The 14,489-nt window shown below is 52.1% G+C and overlaps 6 protein-coding genes across 6 annotated transcripts; 4 read left to right on the top strand and 2 right to left on the bottom strand.

Annotated features, from left to right (window-relative positions):
• Positions 1-2,290: 2,290 nt before the first annotated feature.
• On the top strand, positions 2,291-5,781 carry NECHADRAFT_80887 (uncharacterized protein; the record flags this gene model as incomplete). Its single annotated transcript, XM_003051396.1, has 4 exons — positions 2,291-3,387; positions 3,446-4,567; positions 4,633-4,987; positions 5,062-5,781. The coding sequence occupies 4 exons, from the start codon at positions 2,291-2,293 to the stop codon at positions 5,779-5,781; spliced, it is 3,294 nt and encodes a 1,097-aa protein (XP_003051442.1).
• Positions 5,782-6,002: 221 nt separating this feature from the next.
• On the bottom strand, positions 6,003-7,302 carry NECHADRAFT_80886 (uncharacterized protein; the record flags this gene model as incomplete). Its single annotated transcript, XM_003050982.1, has 2 exons — positions 6,003-6,972; positions 7,067-7,302. The coding sequence occupies 2 exons, from the start codon at positions 7,300-7,302 to the stop codon at positions 6,003-6,005; spliced, it is 1,206 nt and encodes a 401-aa protein (XP_003051028.1).
• Positions 7,303-7,989: 687 nt separating this feature from the next.
• On the top strand, positions 7,990-8,946 carry NECHADRAFT_69758 (uncharacterized protein). Its single transcript, XM_003051395.1, has 3 exons — positions 7,990-8,074; positions 8,121-8,554; positions 8,607-8,946. Exons 1-3 carry the CDS (start codon positions 8,029-8,031, stop codon positions 8,820-8,822), a joined length of 696 nt encoding a protein of 231 aa, XP_003051441.1. The 5' UTR covers positions 7,990-8,028; the 3' UTR covers positions 8,823-8,946.
• A 1,166-nt stretch (positions 8,947-10,112) lies between these two features.
• On the top strand, positions 10,113-11,330 carry NECHADRAFT_40651 (uncharacterized protein; the record flags this gene model as incomplete). The annotated part of the gene is made up of 3 exons (XM_003051394.1): positions 10,113-10,785; positions 10,838-10,964; positions 11,015-11,330. The coding sequence occupies 3 exons, from the start codon at positions 10,113-10,115 to the stop codon at positions 11,328-11,330; spliced, it is 1,116 nt and encodes a 371-aa protein (XP_003051440.1).
• A 628-nt stretch (positions 11,331-11,958) lies between these two features.
• NECHADRAFT_41033 (uncharacterized protein) lies at positions 11,959-12,534 on the top strand (the record flags this gene model as incomplete). The annotated part of the gene is made up of 1 exon (XM_003051393.1): positions 11,959-12,534. One exon carries the CDS (start codon positions 11,959-11,961, stop codon positions 12,532-12,534), a length of 576 nt encoding a protein of 191 aa, XP_003051439.1.
• Positions 12,535-12,543: 9 nt separating this feature from the next.
• On the bottom strand, positions 12,544-14,360 carry NECHADRAFT_69757 (uncharacterized protein). The gene is made up of 3 exons (XM_003050981.1): positions 14,287-14,360; positions 13,355-14,229; positions 12,544-13,305 (listed from the first exon to the last, which is right to left on the bottom strand). The coding sequence occupies exons 1-3, from the start codon at positions 14,332-14,334 to the stop codon at positions 12,810-12,812; spliced, it is 1,419 nt and encodes a 472-aa protein (XP_003051027.1). The 5' UTR covers positions 14,335-14,360; the 3' UTR covers positions 12,544-12,809.
• Between the last annotated feature and the right edge of the window lie 129 nt (positions 14,361-14,489).

The raw sequence follows: 14,489 nt of genomic DNA, 5'->3' as shown, positions 1-14,489 counted from the left end.
AGCATCTTTCGACTCCGGCTTTGGGGCCTCTGATGGTTCATCCGAGGTCTGCAGGTCCCTGGCCCGGTGTTTTCCAGATTCCTCAACCGGTGCATAACAGCACAGCGGACAGATATCTCCAGTAGGAACGTTGTCAGATTGCTTGTTCTCGGTGTTGTGTAAAATTATTGGGCCCTGTTGCCACACGAATTCATGATCCTGCTCGATGTGGGCACTCCAATCAGTTCGGCGTGCAAAGTTTGGAGACTCCAAGCACGTAGTTTCAACGCACGCAAAGGGAACCAGGTCTTCATTCACATGGGTCCTGTGAGGTTACGATAAGCACGTGTATCTGTGAGTGATGGGATGAACCTACTTCCACCAAACATCGTTCGCAAATTGATGTCCCGAGAAGAGCTTTCGACATAGAGGACAAGGCCCAGTCTCGTCTTCATCCTCAAATCGGGGTGGTTCCGGGAACTGTGCTCTGGTCTCCAGAACCGTCGTTGCACCAGTCCGCCGCCGAATTGGCTCGATTGTCTTGGATGGCATCGAGGGATGTGAGGCTGGATCTGATGCAAAAGTCTCAGACAGGAACGAGAAACCGATAGAGCCTCTCCGAGCTACAGGCCTTGGCCGGGCTGTTTCGCTGCCATCCTTCACAGCTTGTTGTGGCGGGACTGCTTTGGGAGGCAAAGGCGTTGTCGGTGTTCGTTCTATTTGCACTTCTCGTGACGGTCTGAAACGCCGATGATCTGTACGTAGTTTCCTATCGTGAGACTGCCAGTAAAGCAGCTTTGTATATCTATGCGCCATGGACTTGCTCAAGTGCTGACGTAGACTCTCACGTGCTTTAGGATAGAGAGCTTTGACGGCCAACTCCGCCTTGGCCTCAAAGGAAGAGATCTCTACAGATCTTTTCGATGAGAATGCTTTGACACGAGTGTCTAGAGAAGACCTCGAGGACTGTCTGATGTGGATAGCGAGCCGGTCAAGCTCATTTATCGACATGCGTACACCCTCGATTTCGGTTTCACGCCTGTCGTCGTCCTCATCTGAAGAATCGTCCGAGTCTTGGTCGCCAGGCTCGGCTATGACTATAACTTGGTCAGCTTGCGCCCTCTGTAGCATATGCTCATATGTTTACTCTGCAAAAGATTGCCTTTGAGCATGTTCAAGGTATGTACGACAAGATCGCGATGCTGTGGGTGACGCTTCAACCGCTGATCAAGGCTTCCGTTTCCACTGGCAAAGACGCCGAGATAACCTGTCCAGTCCTTGAATCGCTGTTGAAGTCTGCTCAGGCCGGTTGCGTATATCTGTTCCGCTTGGTTGGAACTCAGTTGGCGCAGGCCTTTGTCAAAGTGCGACTCGCAGATGCTGACCCTGGTTGAGATAGACTCCGTGGCAGGGTCAAAGCCAGCAGGCCCTGAGGTCCCTTGGTATCCAAAAGCTGCCATGTTCGAGCGCGAGGGGATGAGACAGGACTCCCTCTGGTTGTGGCCCCCGGCTGGCGCTTGTAGTCCTCTTGTTTGTTTGTCGTTGTCGCCGGTCGGGCTGAGGGGACAAGACATTGGATGCGATGTTTTCAGCTCCCGTCAGCCTCACGGGGGCGCATCCCAAGGCCCCTGGACCAATAAACGGCGCGTAGAGCTGATTGAGGACAGGTAGATCAGAAGGTTTGAGCCATCGTGTTACCATCGATAGGTGTTGAACTGGTGCGCCAAAATCGAGAAACCGAGACTTTATTATGGTCTCTCTCAATCGACTTCCCGCGCTCCGACAAGATATCGCCATAGATGTTTAAATATACGAAGAACTTTGGCAGGTACCTCTCTACTAGTATCTGCGATTCAGCCCCTCAGCTGGCCGCAATTGTGGCCCACGGCGGCTGCACGCCTTGGCTCGTCACAATCTCGAGCACACGAACAGATTCTTCCTCCTTAACCTACAAACACCGCACGAAGCAGTGCCTCCTCTCTCCGACTGAAGCTAGGTTTCGTTCTTTTACCATTTCCCTCGAGATCGTGACGCTTTACAGCCCTGTTCCGCCTGCGTCAGGCCTTCTGAAGCTTGACCCATTTCCACAGCCTGATCTCAGCCGCACGTCGGAAAACGAGTCGTTAGCGATATCCCGGTACCGGCTCTGGGCAGATGCCGCTTCATGCCCAGCAACTCCTATGAATCGAGAGAACGGCTAGTATCCTCTTGTCCGTTGAGTCATTGGATACTTCAACAATTCGAATAGCTATACTCTTGGACTGGGCGGGTTGTAGGTGAGGGTCCTCACCTTGGAGCTTCGGCCAGCACCATGCCGTTCAACACTCAACCTTTTGCTCGAGGTATTGAACATACTGTCGAGTGGAGTCTGATCAGCGACCTGCGTCAGATGAGTGACCGCTTCGGCCCGCCTGGAGCTGTTGGAAACACTCGTAGCAGCACACTAACACTCAAACTCCGCAACGCCATCAACGACCTCGAGTTGCAGATCCGCAGGACATTTACGATCCTACAGTTTGATCTGCTCCTTCAACTGCAAAAAGAAACTCAAAACTATGCACCCAAGCCACGGATGCACAAGGATTCTCGCCAGAACAGTTGGGGCGATGATAGCGACGACGTATCTTCAGAGTCAAGCACCGAGGGACATCTCGAAGATTGGTCCAGTGATGGCTCGCAGCAGGGCTTTGGTCCTGCTCAACCGTCAGTTGAGGAAGCACGATCGCGTCTAGAGCGATTGTGTGAGTTTCTCGAAGCTCGAGTCAGCCCGAATCTGAGAGACAACAAAGCCAACGAATACCCACGACTAACAAGTCTTATCGAGAGTGTCAAGTCCCAACCTGACTCCTCCCCGCTCGACCTTATCCCAACAGTTAGGCCTACGCCCACACCATTTCTCTTCAACATCACCGAAGATGAAGCAACTGCAAGGGCGTTTCTCGCTTTTGTTGACCCAGCACAAGGAAAGCCTTCCAAAGAAATCCGACGTCAAATGATTACGGATGCCAAAGAGATGGCCCAATTCTTCCTTTCATTCAACAGCTTTGTCGACGCGCTGCAGATGTCGACGGGCACCCTAGATGTCCTCACTTGGGAGCCTACCACCAGAAGGCTGGCCTCGGATGAGTCTGTTGCTTCATTTTCCCTGCTTCGAAAGTTCCAACACCAGACAGAAGCTGCCTGCCGTGCTGTGTTGTCGCACATCGCGTCCTGTAGCCACCCCAAACACGAGGCTCTGTTACAACTTCCAGGGTGGGAGGAGGTGTCTAATTGGGACTCGACAAAGGCGACAGAGAGTCTACCTGTTCCGCTCTTCTTCACCATGTGCTTGCTCGATAAAAAAACGCAAAAGAAGCAGGAACATGGCCCGCTTGACAGCTGGCAATATGCTAGAATGTTTTTTCTGCAGTAAGAATGCCTTGCCTATACTCTTTTGCCTCCTCAAGACTGAATCCATGTTTGGCAGGCCAGATCATCCCGGTAACTACACAGAGAGAACACTCTGCGAAGCACTAAGGTTGTCACACCGACAAAGGATAGATCTGGAATTTTACGTCTCTGAACATCACAGACCGGCTATTCCAGTCACGATACCAATTCATATACCGTCGAAACTACAGAGAACGCGCAAATATGGCAAGGACTTCCCACGTCATAGCCTATGGGACCTCATCGAGCAGGGTCGTCTCAAAGAGCGGAATCAGCAAAATCAGCAACACCAGCGAATGTCTTTCAACGAGTGGGTGACCGTTTCCCGCCCAGGCAACATCGTTGGTATGCACGAGCGCAAGGCTCTGGCCGTCAAACTAGTTCTCGGTTTAATGCTGTCTCTGGACTCTGATTACGTCTTTGAGACCTGGGACCCCAAGCAGGTTCACCTTCTGGAGTCTGTAAACACATACACTCCCTTTGTCTCCCTTCCTAGCAAATCAGATCTCTCGGGTCAGGAGAAAACTCTCTCTCTTTCCCATTTTCCCTCACATGGCAGCATTGATGATCTCGATATCCCGGAGCCTTCGCCCCAGTTCGTGTTTCTGGCGAAGGCTCTGGTGCAAATTGCACAAGGTGAGCGTCTTACTGCCTATGAACAAGATCCTTGTACGGACCCTTGGGAGGCATGCAACCAGATCCGAGATGATATCCGGGAATACAGTCAAATGGCGACATGCGGCGCAGAGGTGGACCGTGAAGTATTTCCCTTTTTTAACGCCGCCCTGGGCTGCTTAGAGTTCCATGAGAAATTCCCCTGCCGCTTGATGGCGAATCAGTCAAGTCATAACAAGATGGAAGTTGCGTGGAAACTGGTATTCGACACCATTCTCGTCAAGATCGACAACAATTTGACTCTGGAGAGCATGATTGCTCCCAGCAGTCCGCCTCTCGCCCAGGATCCATCGCTGAGCCGTTCATCCTTTCCAAGGCATGAGATTTCTCAGCAATCCCTGTCTATAGGCGGTACTCTTCAGAACTTCTCGCACACCACTGCGACCGAGATGGCTCTGTCGGGACAGCCTTCTCTCCCATCTGTTGAGCTAGGCCAACCCAACGTCCAATTATTCGACGCTAAACAAGTGGCGAGACCTTCAACGTGAGCTTCTCTTTTCTTTTACCTAGACTTTTAAATTATTTACGGACATGCTTTAACGTCCATAGTGCCAATAAGTTTTGGGAGCGTCTTGACACATTCCACAAGTCGTACGCTCGCTTCGTCACCGATCGCAAGACACAGTCTGGAGACGAAACCCCACGGAGAATCCGAATAGCAGTCATTGATACTGGAGTTGACTTTGGCCATCCGGGAATAACGGTTGCCAAGGACAAGGGCCGCATGAAGAAGGAGTGGTGCCACAGCTGGGTTGGTGATGACGCAAAAGACGAAGACAATGAGTTGCACGGAAGCAATTGCGCCCATCTCTTGCACAAGTCGGCTCCCGAGGCGGATATTTACGTCGCAAAGGTGTTTAACCAGAATAATGTGAGAGATTACGAAGCCGAGAACATTGCCAAGGTAAGATTCCTTCAACCCGTGGCCAGATCGGAGATCTCATCAACAACCAATGAATATACTCACGATCCTTACAGGCTATTGACCACGCAGTAACCAAATGGGATGTGGACATAATCTCCATGTCTTTTGGACTTAATCGTCCAGCCGCTCGAGACGATGGAGACGTGGAAAAGGAGCTGTTGGCCTTGAAGAAGTACAATGACATCGTGGAGGAGATTGAGAAGTCAATTCGAAAGGCCTCGCCACGCCTAATATTTGCAGCTGCTTCCAACAACGGGAAGAACGATCGTCGGGCATTCCCAGCCAGCGACAATCCTTACGTGACTTGCGTCCACGCCTCAGAAGGGAACGGTGCAGATGGCGGCATCAACCCCGAGATAGGGAGCGGTTTCAACTTTATGACGCTGGGGATGGGGCTGGACCTAATGGAAAAGGAGAAGATTTTGGACCTCGTTAAGAAGGATAAGATGGAGAAGCAAGGGAGGGACCCGGTGAGATACAAACAGGTGGTAAAGTCTGGAACGTCATTTGCAACCCCAATCGCGGCGGGCATCGCCGCCACGGTCCTCGATCTCGCAGATCGCGTCGACGCCATCAACAAGCGAGCCAAGGAGAAGCTAAGAAGTCCCGAAGGTATGGAAAAGATGCTAAAGCTCATGTCGACCCCCAAGGACGTGAGGGACTGCATGTGCTACATGGCACCATGGAATCACTGGACAGGTGGTTGGGAGCTGGAAGATTCCGAGATTAAATTGGCCTGGGCCAGCATCAACGTGCAATTTAGCCAGTATTGATCCATCAAATTCAATTCATAATCTATGGCTCCAACTTGAGCCTTTTCTAGTGATACTTTAATGGGCTGGACGCGAGGTATGTTGAGAAGTGTTGGAATTGTCGATGGGATCATGATCTCATATAAGCCCAGAGACTCAGGGCCTCTTACTCGACTACAATATCGTTGTAGCTTTTTTATGACCTTGGATTAGTGCTATATTTGAGTTAATAGGTCCAAATACTACACTTTCGCAATCCTATCAACGTCAATATTCGTGTCAATGTTCTCCGCTCCCACTGCCTTCTCCATGGCATCCCACATGACAGCAGGAATCTTCCACCCTGAAGCCGTGATACCACCATAACCATTGAACAGCCATCTATTCATGTCGACTTTATCCACCCTCATAATCCTCTGTGCAAAGTCGGGAAGGGCACCAAGTCTTGGGTCCTCTCCTCCAGCACCGTCACAGTAACTAAGCCGCATCGACGCCAACGGGGTCGAGAGTCTCATCTCTGCGAATCCAAGGCAAGACGGAGAGTCTGAGTTGGCCACAGCTTGCGCAAATGAAGTCACCAAAAGGGTAAAGGTCTCGGGGTTTGGCACTTCTCGTATCTCTTTACACGGTCGGTCCTGATTCGCCGTTGCTTCTGCTCTCCTTGTGAGACGGTCCTCGATATCCGAGTTTTCCGAGTTTATATCCGGCAGAGTATCGCCTTGATCATCTGAGTCAGAGCTGAATTCTGACTCTACGTCGTATTCCACTTCTTCCTCGGATCCAGGGTAGACGTCGAGCAACCACCCTCCATCCGGCGTTACCATGGACATGTCGACAAACACAGACCTCACTGAAGGACCAAAACATCTAAAGGCGCAATATGACAGGCACCATTTTCCCCAGAGAAAAAGAGAAACAAGTGTCGGAAGCTCGCAGATTCTTCGCATCCCAAGACTGAGACGATCCTCTTCCTCATCCGGGATAAGTATCGCCTCTTCATTTCGCGGGTCAGGATTCCAGAGAAGAATAGTCAACGTAGCCAGAGAAGCGTACATCGGCTTCAGCAATGCGCTAGCGAGTGCGGCTTTGAACTCTTTTCGCAGAGTGGGCATGCGGCGTGGTGGCATGTACAAATCCCAGATCGTGTGCTCGAGGCATGGAAGGGCTTTGGCCATGACACAGATGGCATCGGGATGGAGTCTCCGGCCGCTTCTATGCCTTGCAACAGCTCAATCGCGTAAATAATGCAACAACAGCCTCTGTAAAAACGCGCGAATTCTCCGCGGCCTCCCTGGAACTCTGGAACTTGTTCCGCAGGCGCTTATCGCTGATAACCGGGAGAACGACATCAAACCGAATAGCCTTGACTAAATCTCGAATTGTCTCGTCTGAAAAGACGTCGCCAAACTGTCTTAGAGACTCCGGGTGGCTATTGAGTTTCACCGTGTTGAATGAGCGCGTCTCGACGCGACTGAGGACGGCTCTTGAGACCCTGCCCACGGTAACTGAGGCGACAAAGTCGAGGGTTTCCGAAGAGGACATTGTAAGAACTAGCCCGAGCTTTGGCTATCGCATGTCGACTCGAGAATGTGCTTCGATGTCTCGGTCAAAGCCCTACTGCGTGCGTATATCCGTAGAACGCGTCAAAGTGGCACCAAAACTCCGACTCTCACGAACTCCGAGGATGACTCTGAAGATATCCAAGCTCTCAGACGCGTTCAGACAAGGACTCAGACTAATTGCGGTAGACAAAAGCCATACCGCTTCTAATCTCGATCCGCACTCCCACAAAGCGGCACAGCAGCCCACATCGCGGGAGCATTCAAGCGAGTCTAGCGAGAGTCCCAAGACCCCAAAAATAGTGGTAGCAAGGGTTGACGCCCATGTCGAGTAATCTTATTGTTCGCCATAGATCCGGCTATGGCGGATAATGAGTAAAGCAAAGACAACTCCAGCTGACAAACAGACAAGAGTTGAACAACATCTTCAACATCACAATCACCTACGAGAAATGACGCAATTCCTCTCCTTCACCTCCAATCTTCGGGTGCCACAGCCGATACAGGTGGACCACCCTATCATGACCCTGCATTCTCGATGGTGCAATCAAAGACGTGCCCATTGCGACAGCCCGACAGACCCGGTTGAATTAATAATGCTGTCCCCACGGCGAGGTCTATTTATGTGTGGAGTTGTGCCATCTTTAGACGTCTTCCCCAGATTGATAACCCAGTCTTTGATCAGTGATCAGTCATACACTCAGCAAACATGGCCCAGGCGGATATTATTCTCTACACCAACCATCGGTGCCCCTGTAAGAGCTCATACTACCTGGTCAGGATGCATGCTAACAAACCCAGTCGCTCACAGGGCTCACATCACCCTCGCGGAACTCGGCCTCTCCTACAAGGAAGAGATCATTGACCTAGACACTCCGAGGACCCCCGAGTATCTCAAGGTCAACCCCCGTGGTCTGGTGCCCTCCATCTCCTACAACGGAGAGATCATTACCGAGTCTGCCATCGTCGCCCAGTTTCTGGCCGACACCCACCCTTCTGACTTTCTGCCTAAGTCGTCGGACCCCAAGGATGCTCTCACCCGGGCTAGGATCAACTTCTTTACGGATGCGTGGTCAACCAAGGTTCAGTCGCATATCTTCAAGCTCACCTACTCTGCGTCTGTGAGCGAAGAGGTGGTCAAGGACGCTACCGCCAGCATCGTCAAGGAGATTGAGCCTCTCCTCTCCAACGCCGCGCCCTTCTTCAACGGCAGCGACAAGCCCACATTCGCCGAGGTAAGTCGGTACTTGTCCACATGTGCACTATAGCTAACCAGCTTGGCAACAGGCAATCGTCGCGCCCTTTGTCATCCGCTTCTTCACCTTGAGCAAGCACGGTCTCGTCCCCACCAGTTTCGTCGAGGCCCTCGAGAAGGAGGCTCCCAATTTTTACAAGTGGGCGCAGGCTGTGATCAAGCACCCGAGTGTGTTGTCCATCTACAACGAGGATGTGATTGTCGATGGTACCAAGAAGCGAATTGAGAAGCTCAAGGCTCAGGCTTGAGTGACTTCGGCATGAGTGATGGGAAGACGATGATACGCAGACGGGATGATGATATCATGACAGTTCAGAGTATGAAGCTACGAGAAATATTTGTCAATCTGATGAAGAATATTTGTCAATATTATGATGCTATTGTCGCATCCACTGCGTAGTATTGGCGGTCGCGGCAGATGAATCTCATCAACACCATGGACAAACATCCAGTGTTGGCAGAAGGGTGAGCGACTTTATCCTCCAGCGACAAGTCTCACTGTCACCAGTTTCCAGCCATGTCCTCTCTACTGCAAGGTACAATGCACCATATACAACCACTTACTCGAAGCCACGAGTCATATCGTGTCCTCGCAAACATGTACTCCCCATCACCCGACTCGACCTATCGTAGCACTATGATCCTCCCTCCTTCGTCTTCTAGTGTAGCAAACATCAATGCATCCCAAGACCATGCCGACCACGTGGGCCAATCTCTCCGACAAAACTCAATGGAAGGGACTCAAGCAAAGCAAAGCAATCAACCCATTTGTGTCTCCTTTAAACACCCCTGTAACATAGCTCCAAGGGTAGACACAAATACCCACACATCCCCTGCACCAAAGCAGCACTTGGCTCTACACCACTATTTAATACTACCAAGCACCTTACCCCTGCCCAGAGAGCCAAGCGTCCCAAGTGGAGAAGACCCCTTGTCGTTAATCCCGCTGGATTTCCTGGTTCCCTTGACAAAATCCAGGGAAACATCGACGACTAATTTTAAACCTTACAGACGCGCGGCTCAGAAACCAGTAACGCGTCTTTGAATCTCTGTCCCTTGAAGAAGGAAGTCATGTAACCCCCGGCAAGCCTCTCCCGCTTGACCTTGGCAAAGTCTCCAAGTGGAGTTTAGTGGTGACACACCGTCCGACGGTGGTTGATCTTGGCGGGTCAGGGAGGCGAACGGGAAAAAAACCCTTGAAATTACAGGGCCTCATGGATCTCCAAGAGCCGTTCCAGAGTTGGAGATGGCCTCCTGAGTTTCCCCAGCACGGTCCCTCTCCGTCGTTTCTTCTCCTTTTCCTTCCTTTGACTTTCCTTTCTGTTCTACATTTCTACTCCTGTTTGCCTTTTTCTGACGCGTCTCAGTAGACGAGTTTCTTCTTGTTAACTTTCTGTCGTTGTTTGTTTGCTCTTAACTGTCACTCCTTATTTGAGCGTTTCAGTCTAGCTCGTCCACTCCTTGACCGCGACAGACATTTATTCACTCCTTTTCCCGAATTGTCATGCGATAGATCCTCTTCGATACTGACACCCAAAATGTTTTCCCGCTATCTCCTCCCGGCCGCCGCCATCTTCGGCCTCGCGACAGCCCAGACTACCTCCGAGTGCAACCCCCTGAACCAGACCGACTGCGATCCCAACCCTGCCTTTGGCACGACGCACCGCTGGGACTTTAACAGCACGCCCTCTGCCGACCTCTGGGAGACCATCGTCGGCGATGTCCCCTACGACAAGGACCATGGCGCCGTCTTCTCGGTCAAGAAGCAAGGCGACTCCCCCACCATCCGCACAAACTTTTACTTCTTCTTTGGCCGTACCGAGCTCCATATGAAGGCTGCTCCCGGAAAGGGAATCATCAGCTCCATGATGTGGCTGAGCGATGACCTCGACGAGGTTGATTGGGAGCTTCTCGGCGCTAATGATACACACGCCTCGACAAACTACTACGGCAAGGGTGTTGAGGACTTTACCCAGGCGGGATGGCATTACATGAAGGACGGCATGCAGGAGGATTACCACAACTATACCACTACCTGGACAAAGGACCAGTTGAACTGGTATATTGATGGCGAGGTTGTGCGAACCCTCAACTATGCGGATGCCAAGGCTGGAGAGGCGTACCCTCAGACCCCGATGAGACTGAGCATTGGTATCTGGGCTGCTGGAGATCCCACTATGCCTGAGGGTACCCGTGAATGGGCCGGTGGTGGTGAGTGACTCAATTCAAGTGGCGATACAAGCAACATACTGACCATGTGCAGATACCGAGTACGACAAGGGCCCTTACAGCATGTACGTCAAGTCTGTTCTCGTGGAAGATGCCAGCACTGGCAAGGAATACGTCTACGGTGACAAGTCCGGCAGCTATAAGAGCATCGAGATTACCAAGTAAGACCTCACTCCACATCACAAATAAACCCTCATTCTAACATATATAGGGGCAACTCAACCGCCTACGAGAACCTCCACAAGAAGCCCGAAGAAGCAGACAAGACCACGGGCGAGAAGTGGGAAGCCCTCCCCACGAGCACCAAGACAGCCGTGTACGGCGGAGGCGTCGCCGTCGCAGCAGTCGGCGTCAGCGCCCTCGCCTTCTACTGGCTCCGAAAGCGCCGCGAGGGCGCGAGCGAGGCCAAGGCCGCCGAAGTGGCCGAGCAAGAGAGGACGGACCTCATGTCTTACCGGGCGGGAGAAGACACGACGAACCAAGGCCACGAGTACAGCGCTGCCCGTTGGCAGAAGCTTTCTACTTGATAACAAGTAATGATGCTGCGTTGGAAAAGTTTTGAGAACAAACTACGCAAAGCACATCATCCCTCTTGGGCAATTTTCTTGATTTCATTATTTAATCTGGCATTTCAGGGTATATACAACACAACAGGAACAATCATCACACATCATAGGAAGCACAACAATTCTTTTTTAGCTAGGCGTTGCAAACAGATAAACTCGTAGGCGTTAGAAATAGAAACCGAAATCTCACTTTTTAACAATCCAAAGAGAGTCTTGGGGATCAAGTGGCAACGAAAAGAATATTCTAGACTTGGAATGTCAAGAGCGATTCGGCGCCAATGTCAATTTTGTCAGCGCAAGGGCGTGAGTGTCCGGGTATTATCGTGATTACTTGGGTTAAAGCCGGCTCCGTTGTCGGGGCTGAAAAAAGTTGAAAGGATTTAATTGACGATAAATCCAGACTCACCTCGAAAAGAAGAAATTTGTATCAATTCAACTCAGCTTTACATTCTTTATACGTCTTTTACCCTCAATCTCATAGCAAGCGTTCAAGTTCATCAAGCATATCACCACCACCCTCAGAAAACACCAGACTCAACCTCCTACCACCTCAGAACTAAACACCAAATCTCATCTCACCACCTCCATCATGTCTCTCACTTTCCGCCCCGCCACCCCCGCCGATATCCCCCCAGTCCTCTCTCTCGTTCGCTCCGCCTACCGCGGCGAGTCGTCCCGCACCGGGTGGACCACAGAGGCGGACCTCGTCGCCGACGACCGCATCTCAGACGAGTCCCTCCTCGCCAAGATCACAGACCCCAACGGCGCCGTCATTCTCGCCTTTTCCACCTCCAACTCTGGCACTTCCACCCCTCAATCCGACTCTGACGCGGATCGCGACCCTAACCTCGTCGCCTGTTGTGAGGTTGGTCGCCGCGACGGAGACCACGCCTACTTTGGCCTCTTTGCCGTGTCGCCTGAACTACAGGCCGCCGGCATCGGTAGACAGGTTCTCCAACGTGCTGAAGAGCACGCCAAGAAGGAATGGGGTTCACGTATTATGAACATGTGGGTTATCTGGAAGCGTGAAGAGCTCATCGCCTGGTATGTCCGAAGAGGATATCGCATTACCGGTGAGAAAGCGCCTTTCCCTTATGACCAGCTTGTCAATGGCAATGCGCTCAGAGATGATCTGTACTTTGAGGTCTTGGAAAAGGAGTTGTAACGTGCCGGACACATCAGACAACTATAGAATCAAGTTAGAGAAGATAAATAGACAGGGCAACCACTCATCGCATCATATGACAAGAGCCACTTCGACTCAGTGCGTGTGAACCACTCAAACCAATCACTCATGTCAACACAAGCACACACTTGAACGTGAAATCATCATGGGCTATCTCGGTCCTTCTCGAACCCTTATATACACTTTTAGACATGTCCCAAATTCCAATCGCTTTGCATACAATTTTCCTTTCTCTTTGGGTATATTTGACCAATTTACTGGCCCTCAACCTGCTTGAGGATACCCTCGAGGTTGATGCTCTTGGGTCGCTCAATGGGCAGACCTAGAGCCCGGTCCCAAACCAGCTGGGCAAGAGGTCCAAGACCTCGGGACACACCAAAGGTGGCAGTGTAGTAGAGGGTCTCGTGGAAACCGTAGTGGTGGAACAGGACACCGGAGCTGCTGTCGACGTTGGGGTAGGGGTTCTTGGTCTTGCCGTGCTTCTTGAGCACCTCAGGGGCGATCCGGCTGTTCTTCTGCACAAGCTGGAAAACGGGGTCCTGAGCAATCTCAGGGCGGGCGGCAGCATAGTCCATGAGAGCCTCGAATCGAGGATCAGGCTTTCGGAGGACAGCATGGCCGTAACCGGGAACGACACGGCCGGAGTTGAGGGTGGACCAGAGGTAGTCGTTGACATCCTGCTCAGTGTACTTGGCAGGGATGGCCTCCTTCATCTGGAGGATCCATCGGAGAACCTCCTGGGCGGCGAGACTGTTGCAGAGGTTAGTAATATGTCAATTAACATGAAAGAAAAACTTACCCGTGGAGGGGACCGGCAAGACCCTGAAGACCGGCACTGTAGGACAGGAAGGGGTCGGACAGAGCGCTGCCAACCAGGTGAGTGGCGTGAGCAGAGACGTTACCACCCTCGTGGTCACCGTGAAGAGCAAGGTAGAGACGGAGGAGATCCTGGAAGTTCTCGTTCTCCTTGCCACCCTTGCCAAGCATGGCAGCAAAGTTGTAAGACCAATCCTGCTCGAGGTCAACCTCGGCAGGGAGAGCACCACCGCCACGGTAAGAGTTCTGGTAGATCTTGGCAGCAATGGTGGGGAGCTTGGCCAGGAGGGAGATGCAGTCATCAAAGGTAGGCTCCCAGTAGTCGGCCTTGTTCAGACCCTGCTCATAAGCCTTGGCAAACTTGGACTCGTAGTTGAGAGCAGACACAGCCATGGCGAATTGAGTCATGGGGTGGAGGTCCTTGGGGAAGTTATCGAGCATCTTGGCGACAAACTCGGGGATCTGGGCCTTCTCAGCGAGCTCGCGAGAGAAGCCGCGGATCTGGTTGGTCGAGGGGACCTGGCCAGTGAGGAGAAGCCAGAACATGGCCTCGGGAAGCATCTCGGTACCAGTCTTGCCCTTAGGGAGCTCCTTCTGGCAATCCTTGATGGTACGGCCGTGGAAGCGGATACCCTCGTTGGCATCGAGGACGGAACCCTCCCAGACCATGGCCTTGAGGCCACGCATGCCACCAAGGGTGTTCTCGACCTTGACCTCGCCGATAGTCTTGTTGGCATGGGCCTTGACCTTCTTCAGGAGCTCTCGCTTGGCGGGGATGGCCTCGCGGAGAGTGGCCTTGAGGTCGGGCTCAGCCGTGGCATAGCCGCGGGCGCCGACAAAGGCGGCACGGGTGAGGGGCTGTGAGAGAGATGTGTAAGTTGAAGTCGATCACATGTAGATCTCTACAAGACGTACCTTGAGTGAGCCAAGAGCCCGGCGAGAAGTTGTCAAATTGAGGGCCATTGTGAGATTGTGTGAGAGGAGATGAATTGGGAGAAGAGAAGGGAGAAGGACGAGGAGAAAGGTGAGGTAGGGCAGGTATGCATTGGAACTGAACTTGGGCCGCGGCTTCCCTGCTATAAACGAATTGAAGCGGCAATGGGGAAGGCACAAAAGTA

This window comes from Fusarium vanettenii (genome assembly GCF_000151355.1).
Source record: "Fusarium vanettenii 77-13-4 chromosome 5 genomic scaffold NECHAsca_5_chr5_3_0, whole genome shotgun sequence".
NCBI lineage: Eukaryota > Fungi > Ascomycota > Sordariomycetes > Hypocreales > Nectriaceae > Fusarium > Fusarium vanettenii.
The sequence above is the reverse complement of the archived record's forward strand: the minus strand, read 5'-3'. Positions and strand labels throughout refer to the sequence as shown.